The following is a 16,143-nucleotide window of genomic DNA, read 5'->3' on the forward strand; positions in this document are numbered from 1 at the left end:
AAAGGAAAGGAAAAATGACATGAAAGCAGATCATCATTCATTCAGCGCTGTGTTGTGGTTGCGCTGTGTCACGTGACAAGCAATGACGCGTCACCATGGAAACATTAAAGTGGCAGGTTCTAAATAACGGTCGCCTAGAAAAACTCACGCTGGGGGATCAGTTCGAATATTGTAAACTTACGTGTGAAAGGGTTAAAGCTCTAGGAGGAGATGGAGATAGATATAGAAATTTCAGATAAAATGCATCTTTTCCATGTTAATCAGAGTGTTTGTCCTAACCGGCCGCGACGGCGACGATTCTATTTTAGAAACGGTTTCTCTTTTTCTGCGACGTCGCGCTGGAAAAACAAACACAAAGAGTGGCGATGCTAATCTCAGGCGCTGTTTATGTGCTTTATTTACTGTTAAAAGCGTGTAATGTGACTCTGAATATCAGTTAGTGCTCCAGCTTTGCAGCTGTAAAAGCAACAGTGGATAATTCACCTCAGATCTTGAAATGAAACAAATGGAAACAAGAACGTTCAAACTGAGAACGAACAAGTGTATTCTTCTAATCTAAGATTGTTTTACTAACTCAGCCTATGTATTTGAATAATGTTGGTGTATAATAGGGCTGTTGGAACGAATTCCGAAATTCGAATATAATTCGAATATTAAAAAAATCAATACTATTCGAATGTTGAAGTTACTATTCGAATATTGTTTTTTTATGTATATTTAATTTTTTTTATATATATAAACAGGAAAGAGGCCGCACTATGCATAAATTGTTTTATTTGCACAAACGCGTTTCAAGAAGGCACGCGCCGAAACGCGTTTGTGCAAATAAAACAATTTATGCATAGTGCGGCCTCTTTCCTGTTTAACGTTATATATTCTAATCATCAGGCCAGCATTCTTAAAGTTTAAGTTTAATCACTGAGTGAAGCCTGCTCCTATTCCCATTCATTAATTTTTTTATATGGAATCTTGCCTTTCTCGCCACCTTGACTTACACACATGTGAAAATGAAATCCTTTTGTTTCGTCTGATGAACAATAACGTTTTTGAATCGTAACACAATTGTGCACGTTATCCACGCTGTATCATCATAACAATACTGTCAAAAATGGTAAATGTTTAACAACGTAAAAAAGCGCCCGTGAAGCGCAAATATCTTGGTGAAAACTCAACGGATTCGGCGAGCACCAAACTCGCTGGAACCGTCTAGTCGAACTGAAAAGAACGATATAAGTTTCAGAATGTTTGCTGGTGTTTTAGCGGAGATATTAGCCGAAAACCATCGGTAGCGCTTCAACCATATTCAGCACGAATAAAATGTTTATTGTAATGTTAGATATCCCTCTAGTGGACAGAACGTGTAACAACAACCACATGCTATAGTGGCATTGGCGATACATAAGCCTGAGTAATGGCGTAAATATTAATAATAGGATGAATTTGAGCATTTAAAATTCGAATATTATTCGAATATTAAATAAAATAAGGAATGGAATTCGAATAGTATTATAGAGGAAGATTGTCAGCCCTAGTGTATAATGTGTAATAATGTTCTTGCGAGTGCCGTCAGGATGACTCTCCGGTGCCGCGCACTCGCCGCGAGACTCCACCCACACGCTGCTCTGATTGGCTGTGGGTTTTGATTTATTTTGACGCGTCTCGTCTAGTGTGGACAGACGAATTTATTTGTCGCTAGAAGCTTATCGCATCTAGTTATGAAAACGGGTCAGTACTCCACATACATCTATCACTCGATCAGTGTTAATTTCGACAGCAACATTTTATTTAGTTTTAGTCATAGTCTTTTGACTAAAATGCCATTTAGTTTTAGTCATATTTTAGTACATCTGAATTGTTTGTCTAGTTGAGGCGACCAAATACAATAAGATACTACTCGACTAAATCTAATGGGTTTAGTTAAATTATAATGCATTAATTTAGAATTTCTCTAAAATTTCCAAACCCATTATATACTCCCGGAGAAAACGTCTATTAACCTGTTAATATGAATGATTTTAAAGTTTGAACATGCAGTACAGACACAGATTTAACTGTTTAACTGTTAAAAAAAAATATCTTAAAACTCCTAATCTTTTTTTCAATTAATGATATGCATTCTTTAAAACAACTTGAATACATCATACATCATTTATTTGTCTAAATTAAATATAATGAATCCTTATTAAAGCTATTAAAGAGCTGTGAATGCTTCTCTCTTTTTCTTTTGTTGTTTGAATAATATGAAGGGCTCGACGGCATTAGGTTTATCACACACTGTCACTTTAAGAACGAACGCGTGGATCCAACGCTCTGATGCTCGTCTGATAATCTCACAACGGTTTACGTTCAGTTCTGACTGGATCTCTTCCCGAATCATCCATACATAACATTTCGTCTTGTTTTTATTTGTTGACGCAAATGTATGTAGATTTTCATCATAGTTTTTGTCATTTAAAACTGTTTTTTATTTAGTTATAATCTCGTTTTCGTCTATAAAACAATTCGAAATGAACACTGCGCTGGATGATCTCCCTCACCTGACTCCAGGAGCCGAGCTGAGTGACGTCAGGTATCCCATGATGCTCTTGTTGAGCTTCTTGCAGAGTTTGGGTCTCTTCCGGTGGCACACCGTCAGCAGAGTTTGGAGAGCCGCGCAGGCGGTCAGATTCGACACGAACACTGCGAACAAGTGCGACATCAGAGTGTGATTTGAAGAAAACACACAGTTGAACATCACTGAAATTTTAATGTAGAATTTTAGAGAATATAGAAATATAGTGCAGGGTCATTACAGTTACTTAAAAACAGATACTTGAAATAAAATAAACGTTAACTGAAATAAAATGTAATAAATATATATATTTCAGTTAACGTTTATTTTATTTCAAGTATCTAATGTTTTTAATTAGGTTTTTTTTTTTTACAATTTATTTATTTATTTATTTGAGCTAGTTGCCTTTAGTTTAACTTGATGCATTAACTAAAATTACAACTAATAAAAATATTTCTGTTCATTGAAATAAAGCTAAAATAAAATATAGTATAAATATTAGATAGAAAAACTCAACGAAAATTAGAAATGTTGCCTTGGCAATAGAGATCTACTGATAATCTGTTTTAACTGATATTTAAGCATTTTCCCATAATTGGGTATCGGTTTTGTAATATCGGTTTAACCGATAAACGGCAAATATAATTGCCATAAAACAGAAATAAAATAAATAAATATCGGTTCTGAATATCGGTTATCGGACACATGAACATGCAAATAATTGGTATTGGTAATAAAAATCAATATCGGTCCATCTCTAGTTGGCAATAATTGAAGCACTAAAATGATTAACTGAAAATAAAAACTAAAACTAAACCTAAATAGCAATATTATTATTATTTTTTTTTTTTTTACAAAAAGCACATAACGAAAGTTCTAAAACTTTTACTAAAATTAACAAAAAATCTAATTCAAAATACTAATAAAACTAAAATAAAAACAGACTTGATGTACTAAAATAACCAAAACTTAACTAAAAATTAATCAAAACAATATAGACATTAAAAAAAACATATAGCAATTATAGTGCAGGGTTATTCCAGTTAAGTAAAACCATAAAAAAAAACTTGAAATAAAATAAAAGTTGACTGAAATAAAATTGAAATTATATATATATATATATGTGTGTGTGTCAGCTAGTTGCCTTTAGTTTACTTGATGCATTAACTAAAATTACAACTATTAAAAATATTAATTGAAATAAAATAAAGTACAAATATTAGATCAAAAGCTAAATGAAAATTAGAACTGTTGCCTTGGCAATAGAGAAAATATCGGTTCTGAATATCGGTTATCGGGCACATAAACATGCAAATAATTGGTATTGTTAATGATAAAAAAACAATATCGGTCCATCTCTAGTTGGCAATAATAGTTGAAGCACTAAAATTATTAACTGAAAATAAAAAATAAAACTGAAACTAAACTTAAATAGCAATATTTAAATAAATAAAAAGACAAAAGCACATAACGAAAGTACTAAAAATGTAACTAAAATTAACAAAAAAACTAATTCAAAATACTAATAAAACTAAAATAAAAACAGACTTGATGTGCTAAAATAACCAAAACTGAAATAAAAACGAATAAAAAAATAGAGATTAAAAAAATATATATATCCAAAAAATAGTATAGCAATTATATCACAGGGTTATTACAGTTAACTAAAACCATAAAAAAGTGTTACTTATAAAAAAATAAATAAACGTTAACTGAAATAAAATTGAAATTATTTATATATTTCAGCTAGTTGCCATTAGTTTAAGTTAAAAACGCTGGTAGGAGAATGATACCGTTGATGTTTTCCATCAGATGCTCGGCCAGATGCTTCAGCTCCCACCAGAACGATGTGGGAATCTCAAAATCCACCAACTCACTCTCACATCTTCTGTCCTTCTTGGCTGAAAACACATTAAACAGAGGAAAAATGATCAGATGCTCGAGATAAAGACGACAGAGACGTTTCTAGAAACCAGAAGCTGACTTCAGACAATCAGAAATGAGTAAAGTTAAAGTTAAAACATTGATTAAAGGTGCAGTGTGTAATATTTAGGAGGATCTGTTGACAGAAATGCAATATCATAAACATAACTATGTTTTCACTGGTGTATAAGATCTTACACAATGACCCGTTATGTGTTTATCAGCTTAGAATGAGCGTTTCTCTCTACACACACCGCGGGTCCGCTTACATCCACATGCTTCTACGGTGGCCCTGAACGGACAAACGCGTTTCGTCACTATGTTGTTCTTCATGATAAGAAGCTGCTAAAGTCAGCGAATAAAACACTGACACAATGATGAACAAGTCACAATAATATTCACAATAACATAGTTTTACTGAATAATTAAACGTAATTTCTTCATTTATCTTTGTAAAGAAACCTCATTGTTTAACTGGCTACTCTCTGCTGTCTCAGACGACGACATCACTTCCTGTCGGCCACCGTAACTTCGGTTGGGTGCGATTCTCAACCTCACCACTAGATGCGCTAAAAATTACACACTGCACCTTTAACATACAAATTATACAAAACGAAAAAACTTCAAAAACTCATGAAGTGGTTAAAAATCGTCCATATCTCCCGACATATATTATTCAATCCATTTCCACGCACTTCATGACGCTTCCCATTTTTGATATTTTCTTTCTTAAATTACCAGATTAAATTGAAACAAAACAAACATTACTCATTTGTAAGTCGCTAAATGAATAAATGTAAATGATATCATAAAATTGCAACAACAAAAATATAACCAAATAAATGTACTTAAAGGACTACAACACCAACACTTGATTAAAACAAGTCAAGTCAGCTTCATTTATACAGCGCTTTAACAATATATAGAGTTTCACAGCATCTTTACAGTGATAACAGGAGATTACAGTAACAGAGATTGTTTAGGCTTTACAGCAGCTCTAGAATAAAGTTATTGTCCAGATGAAGTTAGTTTTGATTGATTCACTACCAATGTAAAGATCATTAGTTATTAACTTAGGGGCCGCTAACACGACACCGTTTAACTCAAAACCCTTAATGCGTTTGAGTGCTCGAGAACGCAAACCTTGAAACAGGTTTGTTATGATGATGATGATGATGATGATGATGATGATGATGATGATGATGTTTCTGACCTTTCTGAGCGCCGGGTGTGTCCCGGGTCAGGCATCCGCTGAGCACCTGCATGAGTGTCCGGAGCAGATGCGATCCGTACGGATCCTGAGCGAACGCCACCATGTTCTCCCGGACCACTCCACTCAAACGCTGCACCTGAGCCTCCAACAGCCCACAATGCTCCTCTTCGGCCCCTGTGACGTCACACTTCTCCTCTGTAGAGGAACATGAGATCAGATTTACACACACAGACGCCCAGGCGACACTCGAGAATTAACCATTGGTTCTCGCCAAGCTTCAATCTTCCCGTCTCTCTCTCGAATCAACACTGAGTGACTTAAACTGCAGTTCCTCCACTGGCCACTAGAGGCCGGCTGCAGAAGAAACTCAATCCCATAGACCTGCATGTTAAAATGCCCAACTTTACAGCAGGAAAAAACACGTTTACAGTCTGGTGCAAAAAGTGGTTTTGGTCTATTTCGCTAATGTTGCCCTTCATGACGACTGTGAGGCGGGTGATTTATTTTATAACTATATTTTAAATTATATTAAGCCTTAAAGTTGTGCATAATTAGGGGCGTGGCCACTTGAGTGACAGGTGGATTGCCGCTAATGTCACTGCTAGCCGTTTGTCTCCTGTGTGTTAGCGTCACGTCACCTCAGCTAATCCGCCTCGCTGCACGAGTGACGCGCGGCCAAGACGGCGACGGCCGGTTCCGCCCACTTTGGGCTTCAAAAATGCTCTTCAGAAACACTACGAGTGACGTCACACACACACGTTCATATTTGTTCACAGTCTATAGTTCTCGCACATCAAGCAAACGTTTGAGCTTCCGTTTACCACAACTGATCAATGTTTACATGTGAATAAAAGTAATCTAAATTCAATCATATAAAGTGAAACTATGACTCGTTGACGATCACACGTTGATCTGATTGGTTACAAGGTCGTTTGTGACGTCAGAAACACCAGCGATTTCAAACCGTGTTTTTGAGACTGTCTTTGGTTCACTGCAGTTTTAAGCAGAAAATACTCAGCAATGCTGTCGACTTATGAACTTACACATGGTGTGTCTTAAAGCGTATTAAAAACACCACATAGACACATAAACAACACTAAAAGCTGGATTTGCGTGCGCTCACCTGTCCACCTGTGCGCCTGTCTCACTGCGCTCTCCATCACATGACCTCCACACTGATCACACGCCACGGCTGTGAACTCTGACCCCGTCTCTCCTCCCAGTTCCTCCAGCACTTCTGCGACCTGAGCCGGACTGGCCAGCGCCAGCAAACCCTCCAGAACCAGACTCCCCGTCATGTCCATGGCCACGAGAAGCGCTCGGCCCTTCACCTCCGACAGCACGTTCTCCACAAACACACCTGTCATGACACACAACACACACCTGAACACACCTGGACACACAACACACACCTGAACACACCTGGACACACAACACACACCTGAACACACCTGGACACACAACACACACAACACACACCTGAACACACCTGGACACACAACACACACCTGAACACACCTGGACACACAACACACACCTGAACACACCTGGACACACAACACACACCTGAACACACCTGGACACACAACACACACCTGGACACACAACACACACCTGGACACACCTGTACACACAACACACACCTGAACACACTTGGACACACAACACACACCTGAACACACCTGGACACAAAACACACACCTGAACACACCTGGACACACAACACACACCTGAACACACCTGGACACACAACACATACCTGGACACACAACACACACCTGAACACACCTGTACACACAACACACACAACACACACCTGGACACACAACACACACCTGAACACACCTGTACACACAACACACACCTGGACACACAACACACACCTGAACACACCTGGACACACAACAACACACCTGAACACACTTGGACATGCCTAGAAACACCTGGACACACAACAACACACCTGAACACACTTGGACACACCTGGACACACAACACACACCTGAACTTACCTGGACACACAACACACAGCTGGACACACAACACACCTGGACACACAACACACACCTGGACACACAATACACACCTGAACACACAACACACCTGGACACACAACACACACCTCAACACACCTGGACACACAACACACACCTGAACACACCTGGAAACACCTGGACACACAACAACACACCTGAACACACCTGGAAACACCTGGACACACAACACACACCTGAACATACCTGGACACACAACACACAGCTGGACACACAACACACCTGGACACACAAAACACACCTGGACACACAACACACACCTGAACACACAACACACCTGGACATACAACACACACCTCAACACACCTGGACACACAACACACACCTGAACACACCTGGACACACAACACACACCTGAACACACAACACACCTGGACATACAACACACACCTCAACACACCTGGACACACAACACACACCTGAACACACCTGGACACACAACACACACCTGAACACACAACACACACCTGAACACACCTGGACACACAACACACCTGAACACACCTGGAAACACAACACACACCTGAACACACCTGGACACACCTGGAAACACCTGGACACACAACAACACACCTGAACACACTTGGACACACCTAGAAACACCTGGACACACAACACACCTGAACACACCTGGAAACACCTGGACACACAACACACACCTGAACATACCTGGACACACAACACACAGCTGGACACACAACACACCTGGACACACAACACACACCTGAACACACCTGGACACACAACACACACAACACACACCTGAACACACCTGGACACACAACACACACCTGAACACACCTGGACACACAACACACCTGAACACACCTGGAAACACAACACACACCTGAACACACCTGGACACACCTGGACACACAACAACACACCTGAACACACCTGGACACACAACACACCTGGAAACACCTGGACACACAACACACACCTGAACACACCTGGACACACAACACACACCTGAACACACCTGGACACACAACACACCTGGAAACACCTGGACACACAACAACACACCTGAACACACTTGGACACACCTAGAAACACCTGGACACACAACACACACCTGAACACACCTGGACACACAACACACACCTGAACACACCTGGACACACCTAGAAACACCTGGACACACAACACACCTGAACACACCTGGACACACCTAGAAACACCTGGACACACAACACACACCTGAACACACCTGGAAACACCTGGACACACAACACACACCTGAACACACTTGGACACACCTAGAAACACCTGGACACACAACACACACCTGAACACACCTGGAAACACCTGGACACACAACACACCTGAACACACCTGGACACACCTAGAAACACCTGGACACACAACACACCTGAACACACCTGGAAACACCTGGACACACAACACACACCTGAACACACCTGAACACACCTGGACACACCTGGACACACCTAGAAACACCTGGACACTAGGGGTGGAACGGTACACAGAAGTCACGGTTCGGTTCATACCTCGGTTCAGACATCACGGTTCGGTACGATTTCGGTACAATGGAGGGAAAAGCAAAACAAAAATGCAGAAGGCATTGTATTTTTTAAATAAGTTTTATTAATAAAGGTATAGAACCAGTTTATTTGTAGTGCACTGACAATAGTTTTATATAATTCGTTTATTAATTAAATTAATAAAAAGACAAAAAGACCTTGCTATATGTTTGGTAATTGTACCTGAATTAATTTAAAATTAATTTGCTATAATTCAGATAAATATATTTGTTTTCCTTAATTTTAATTAACATTATTAATTAACAATGTAACATTATTCTCATCTGAATTATAAATAATTGATTTCTGTATAAAATAATACTACCATTAAAAACGCATTCGATTTTCTTTTTTAATCAATGTAGAATGTGTAAGATTAGTGCTCCGAGGACAAGAAATGAAAACCAATGCGATATGACGAATGTCCAAAAGACAGACTGTTTTGAAATGGAGTTGGATAAATATGTTTTGCTTTTAAAACAGTGTGTGTGTGTGTGTGTGTGTGTGTGTGTGTGAGAGAGAGAGAGATTTTGGTTGGGTGACAGTTGTAGGATACAGTTTGACAAGAGTTTACTGTGTGTCAAAAGCACAATGTTGTGTTTTCTTGCGAGTGTACACAAATATAAGTAAACACTTTGCAGGTTTAATGATCTGTATGAACAAAATGACGGAGAATGTTTTTTATGTTTCCACTGTTTGATCGCGCCCGCGCGCCTCTCTCTCACACACAAACACACACAATCCAGCATTGCAATCTTGACATCGCAGCCTGTTCATTATGCGGTCACACCAACCACGAATAGAGCGTTAAATTCGCGTCTATCGCGTCTAGTTCGACGCTAGTCCAAAGCGAATAGGACGCGCGTATAAAGCCAACGTTTGAAGTGAACGCGCGTTCAGAGCAAGCCGATGGTACAGATTATGTGTCCCTAAAGAACCCGCGTATCTAACAGTAGTTCCGCATTACATTAATTAATTTTCACGCGAGTTTTATTTATTTTTATACCGTGTATTCTCCGTGTAAATTCGTGCACCGAACCGTGACGCCCGTACCGTTTCGGTTCGGTACGAATACATGTACCGTTCCACCCCTACTGGACACACAACACACCTGAACACACCTGGAAACACCTGGACACACAACACACACCTGAACACGCCTGGACACACAACACACACCTGGACACACAACACACCTGAACACGCCTGGACACACAACACACACCTGGACACACAACAACACACCTGAACACACCTGGACACACAACACACACCTGAACACACCTGGACACACAACACACACCTGAACACACCTGGAAACACAACACACACCTGAACACACCTGGACACACAACACACACCTGAACACACCTGGACACACAACACACACCTGAACACACCACACACCTGAATACAACACACACCTGAATACAACACACACCTGAACACACCTGGACACACAACAACACACCTGAACACACCTGGACACACAACACACACCTGAACACACCTGGAAACACAACACACACCTGAACACACCTGGACACACAACACACACCTGAACACACCTGGACACACAACACACACCTGAACACACCTGGAAACACAACACACACCTGAACACACCTGGACACACACCCGGACACACAACACACACCTGAACACACAACACACACCTGAACACACAACACACACCTGGACACACACCTGGTAAGTTAGTGTTGTCAAAAGTACTGACTTCGGTAATGAAATTTTAAAAATGTGCCACTTTGAGCGGAATCATAAACTCCTCTGATTAGCCGTTGTGCTAACGCACTTATTGGATATGTCTGTGATTGGCTATAATGATCAACGCTTCAACAACATGTAGTAAATATACATCAGTGACGCTCTTCACCGAGCGCTTACACAGATACAGTGTTTTTAAAAAACTTTAAAACGCTCCCGTGCGTTGATCATTGTAGCCAATCACAGACATATCCGATGAGCTCGTGAACACAACGGCCAATCAGAGGAGTTTATGATTACGCTCAAAGCGTCATAATTTTGGTACTTTTGTCAACACTAGAATGAGGGAAGATGGTTTATCTTGTTTTCATCTCACCTTTGTCCTCCTCATCGGTGAATCCCTCTTTCAGCCGGTCGCTGACGCGCCGAAAGTAACTGACCGTCCCGCCGTCGAGCCGCTGCTTCTTCGCCCCGCCGTCACCGCTGTTCCCCTGAACGGCCCGTTTATGACCCTTCGGTTTACCCTTTAATGACCTTTGACCTTTGGCTTCCATCTTCTCAAGCATCACCTTAAACTCACGCCTAAAAATACATTTGATTATTACCTGAGGAAACTTCGGCCTTCCTTACAATGTATTATGATGGTATTAATATGGCACTGCCACAGTATTTTGTTGTTGTTGTACAATATTTAAATTACCATATTCATATATTCACATGATACTACAGAAATATGGTGTCATTATGGTAAAAGTCCAAAACAACAACAACAACAACAACAAAAAAAATAAAATAACACAGTGACACTTAATGGAAGAACATTTCCGCCACATAAGAAAAACATGTTTCTGTAAATAATAATATTGAGATAAAAGTTGAAAATATGACATACAAAGTCATATTTATGAGATTAAAAGTAAAACAATATGATATAAAAATCATATTCATGACATAAAAGTCTTAATTATGACATAGAAAGTCATAATTTCGACTATATAATCTCACCGTTATGGTGTAGTATGTCATAATTTAGACATTTCTTACTATAATAATGAGTTTTTGTGTCATACTTTACATTACTAGCATGCTATTTTGTATTTACTTGTGGCGGTTATGGTCGTCCATAGTACTTTGATTTGTAATATTCTAAACGGTATTTTCCATGCTAGTGCATTTTCATGGTCTTTCAAAGTATACCACTAAAACAACAATGGTAATAGTACAAATCACCATGTTATTATAACGATTGTCCCGTTTTGTTACTATCAATAAACACGCAAAAATAGTTGACAATAATACGAGCGACAATCGCTTAAGTTTCGAGTCACTAGATTAATCAGCACGATCAATTATTGCAGTGTTAATCGTGCAAAAAAAATGCGATAAGCACATAAATAATAAATAGTATAATATTGAGCTCACCAGTGTGCTTCTGCTCACATGTGTACGCAGGAGGCGACGCAGCCTGATGACGCAAGAGCGACGTGTGGCACGTTTCACAAACAAAGGTCCTGTCACGCAAATTGCACTGTATATTTACTTTTCCTTTTTGCTGTAGTCTATATTTGTTTAATATGTGTACACTATATGTTGGATTATTGTAATGTTTATTATTTGTAATGTGACTGACATTCAATAAAAATAAATAAAAAAAAAGTCCTGTCACGCAAAAAAAAGGGAGAGAGATCCTGTCACGCAGTTTAAAAAACAAACAAACATAATTTGGTGTATAATTACTGTAGTTCCTCTATATTTTAGGCATTAACAACTGAACTATAGAAAATATAAACTTAGAAAAGTAATGCTTAAGTTTAAACCATAGTTATGAAATTATGTCATAAAAAGTCATGTAAATATCTCATAATTTCGACTTTTTGCTATAATTATTACATAAAAAGTCTTAGTATGCCATAGTTTCGACTTGTATTCTCAATTATGAATTAGTATGTCATAATTTTGACTTTCTATACGTTTAACTGGGAGAATGTTTTGGGTAAAAAGATCACGGGGCCGAAATTACAGCTTATATTGAATTTACCAATATGGACCTAACAAATTGAGTGTAGTTTTAAAAAAAAAAAAAACCGATGGATTAACAGAACGCGAACAGACCGCCCCGCGCGTCCACGCGCTGCGCACTCTCGCCGCCGGCGCGCTCACTGAGTGACTCAGTGGAAGGGTTTGGGATTGACCTCCGGAACCAACCGTCACCTTCCCGGCCAGAAACATGTCCAAACTGGAGCAAATCCTCGTCTTAGACCCTCCGAACGACCTGAAATTCAAAGGTAAGGGAGTAACGCTGACATTCAGCGGGTTCTGGTAAAGTGTAAGCGGGTTTTGTCACGCTATTATGCAGAAAAGCGGTGTGGGCCGCGTTGGATCCCCGCGCTCGATTTACTGACAAGCGGACGCTCCTGCTCGCGCGTCCCGGTCTCACAACACACAGTCAGCAGGGAGGCGACTGGACCTGGTGTCGGTTTGGATTCGTTTGTCAGGGTTGTTTAACACTGCCACTTCATTTTAAGGGGAGAAATGCAGAAATTTAGCTGTCCAGTGCTTACGTGGATGCGTTAATAAAGAAAAACCTTTGAATTAAAGTGCTGTTACTGTAACTTACCGTACAGATCAGGTAGCAGTACTTCGGTATGATGTAGCATTTTATTTACCATAATATGTGCATGGTACTTTAAAAAAATGCTTTTTTGAAAGTCAATTCATTTTTCAGGTATCATGGTACTGCCATGTTTATTTATGAATGTACCATGGTACTTCCTTATGGAGTATTGAAGGTATTTTATTACAAAGGTAACGTTATATATCAAAGTACAGTAGCTTTGCACATCTGATAGCTTCTCTTGTCATATTTCTACCGTAGTAACGTTACTTTATTTTTTCAATCGTTTAGATGGCACCATATTAAAATTTAAAAGTCATCTATCTCTTAATAAACAAAAGTATTATTTTTTCACTATAGTAATACTGTTAAATGTAATATTTATTTATTTAATTCTACTTTCTACTAATCTACTACTCCAATCTACGTTTTCTTTATTTATATTCGTCAAATTTTATTTATTCTAATCTAATTTAATCTGTTTAATAGATTAATTATTTTTACTATTTGAATTACATTTTTTAATTTAACTAATTTATTTAAATGATGTGTATTGTGAAAAGCGCTAAACAAATAAACGTGAATTGAATTGAACTTATTTATTTTAATGTTATTATTTATTTCAATCAAATGTTGGATTTTGTTTATTTATTTTTTATTTGATATCTAGGCCTATTTGTTTATTTATTAAATTGTAATCTACTTTTTATTTATATATGTATTAATCATCTTTTGTTTATTTTAATCTAATTTAATTAGTCTTAATAGATTAATTAATAACCAATAATATTTAGAATCGTTATTTAAACTTTTTTTTTTTAATTGTTTTAATGTTATTATTTATTTGAATAAAATGATTGTTTTTATTTTAATCTTTTTTTATATATATATATATATATATATATATATATTTTTTTTTTTTTTTGCTTTTTCTTTATACACTGTACAGGAGTTTTGTGCAATGATGGTATCAGATGGTAATAATACCGTAGTAATGGATTATTACCTTTATGTAATTATATTAGGGATTATATTTGGGAGTGTTTTTACGATAGTTGAATGAAGGTGTTCTGTGTTTGTTCTCTGAGGCGTCCCGGATAAATGAGTAACTAATGCTGTGATACGGCTGATTATAACGTATGAAGTTCTGTGATTCGTTTTTTGAGACTCTGTGAATACAATAGGAACAGATAATCAACCAAAACTTAATTAAATTAACTTGTTTAATGGCGAAATACTCAACAGTGTTTGTCAGATGTAGGTTTTGCAATCCTGATCGCAGTTGGACTGTGATTTAGTGCAGGAGTTTTCAAACTGGGCTCCCAAAAGTGTGTGGAAATGCTTACAGAAAAAGTGTAATAACATTTAATTGTAAACCAATAATATACATACATTAAAATACATAATTACATTAAAATAAATAAGCAAATAAATGAGTAAATAAACAAATAAATATACATTAATATACATTAGAAATAAAAAAAAGTTTAAATACTATAGAAATACAAATTTGATATTAATAAATTAATAAAATAAATGCATAAAAAGCAAATATTAAAGTAAAAATTAGATATTAACAAATTAATTAAATATATAATGATGAAGATATTAAAATTAATTGTAAAAATAATAAAACAAATTATGAATTATACAAATATAATGTTATATGATATATAATGTAAATCATCTGTTTTCTATGTGAATATATAGTAAAGTGTAATTTATTCCTGTGATTTTCAGCATCATTACTCCAGTCTTCAGTGTCACATGATCCTTCAGAAATCACTCTAATATGATGATCTGATGCTCAAGAAACATTTATGATTATTATCAATGTTGAAAACGGACTTTTTCAGGATTCTTTGATGAATAGAAAGTTCAAAAGAACAGCATTTATTTGAAATAAAATCTTTTGTAACATTATAGCTAAATGTCTTTACTGTCACTTTTGATCAATTTTATGCATCCTTGCTGAATAAAAATATTAATTTCTTTTAAACTATGTTCTAGGATCTGGTTGATTTTGGTAATGCCTTAGAATTATTAATAAAATGTCTTTGCATGAAAGTGACTTTCGTAAGGTTCTGGTGTCTGGACATCTTGGCGGGGATTTTGACGTATGGCTGGACTGAATGTTCAAGATCTTTATCATGTTTTTTTGGGCAAGTTCTGCTGACAGTAAGTGGCGGCATGAGATTATGATTAGAAACAGATCTTTATTTATTCCTCCTGAACTTCCTCTGATCCTGTGGCGGTGCTGACGCTTAGGCCGGGTCTTCAAGATCTCATAACTTCAGTACTTAATACCTGTAGAATTTCATTATTCTTATTTGCAATTTCATACCACATAAAATACTAAATCAATTTGTTATAATCCGTTTTCGTTTCTTTTTCACAAGTATGTAGGCTATTTAGTTAGTTATTTCAGCTAACGAAAACATTCACTTTTTCACTTACACGATTTAGCGTTAAAATAGAGCAATTATATTGTTACACCAGTAGGTGGCGATACA

The 16,143-nt window shown here is 37.5% G+C and overlaps 2 protein-coding genes across 2 annotated transcripts in view; one reads left to right on the top strand and one right to left on the bottom strand.

Annotated features, from left to right (window-relative positions):
* Nucleotides 1–12,502, bottom strand: part of LOC130076875 (nucleolar protein 9) — a 34,719-nt gene extending 22,217 nt beyond the window's left edge. The window contains exons 1-6 of the mRNA XM_056242158.1: nt 12,439–12,502; nt 11,393–11,598; nt 6,811–7,047; nt 5,688–5,882; nt 4,345–4,452; nt 2,538–2,679 (exon numbers count right to left, since the gene is read on the bottom strand). Of these exons, the coding sequence (XP_056098133.1) occupies nt 2,538–2,679; nt 4,345–4,452; nt 5,688–5,882; nt 6,811–7,047; nt 11,393–11,582 (872 nt within the window). The 5' untranslated portion in view covers nt 11,583–11,598; nt 12,439–12,502. The remainder of the gene's footprint in view (nt 1–2,537; nt 2,680–4,344; nt 4,453–5,687; nt 5,883–6,810; nt 7,048–11,392; nt 11,599–12,438) is intronic.
* Nucleotides 12,503–13,144: 642 nt separating this feature from the next.
* The window catches only part of vapal (VAMP (vesicle-associated membrane protein)-associated protein A, like), a 36,389-nt gene continuing 33,390 nt past the window's right edge, over nt 13,145–16,143 (top strand). Inside the window, exon 1 of the mRNA XM_056242160.1 lies at nt 13,145–13,301. Within this exon, the coding sequence (XP_056098135.1) occupies nt 13,244–13,301 (58 nt within the window). The 5' untranslated portion in view covers nt 13,145–13,243. The remainder of the gene's footprint in view (nt 13,302–16,143) is intronic.

Source organism: Rhinichthys klamathensis, unplaced genomic scaffold (genome assembly GCF_029890125.1).
Source record: "Rhinichthys klamathensis goyatoka isolate OS25496 unplaced genomic scaffold, OSU_Roscu_1.1 h1tg000703l_1, whole genome shotgun sequence".
In the NCBI taxonomy this organism is placed as follows: Eukaryota; Metazoa; Chordata; class Actinopteri; order Cypriniformes; family Leuciscidae; genus Rhinichthys; species Rhinichthys klamathensis.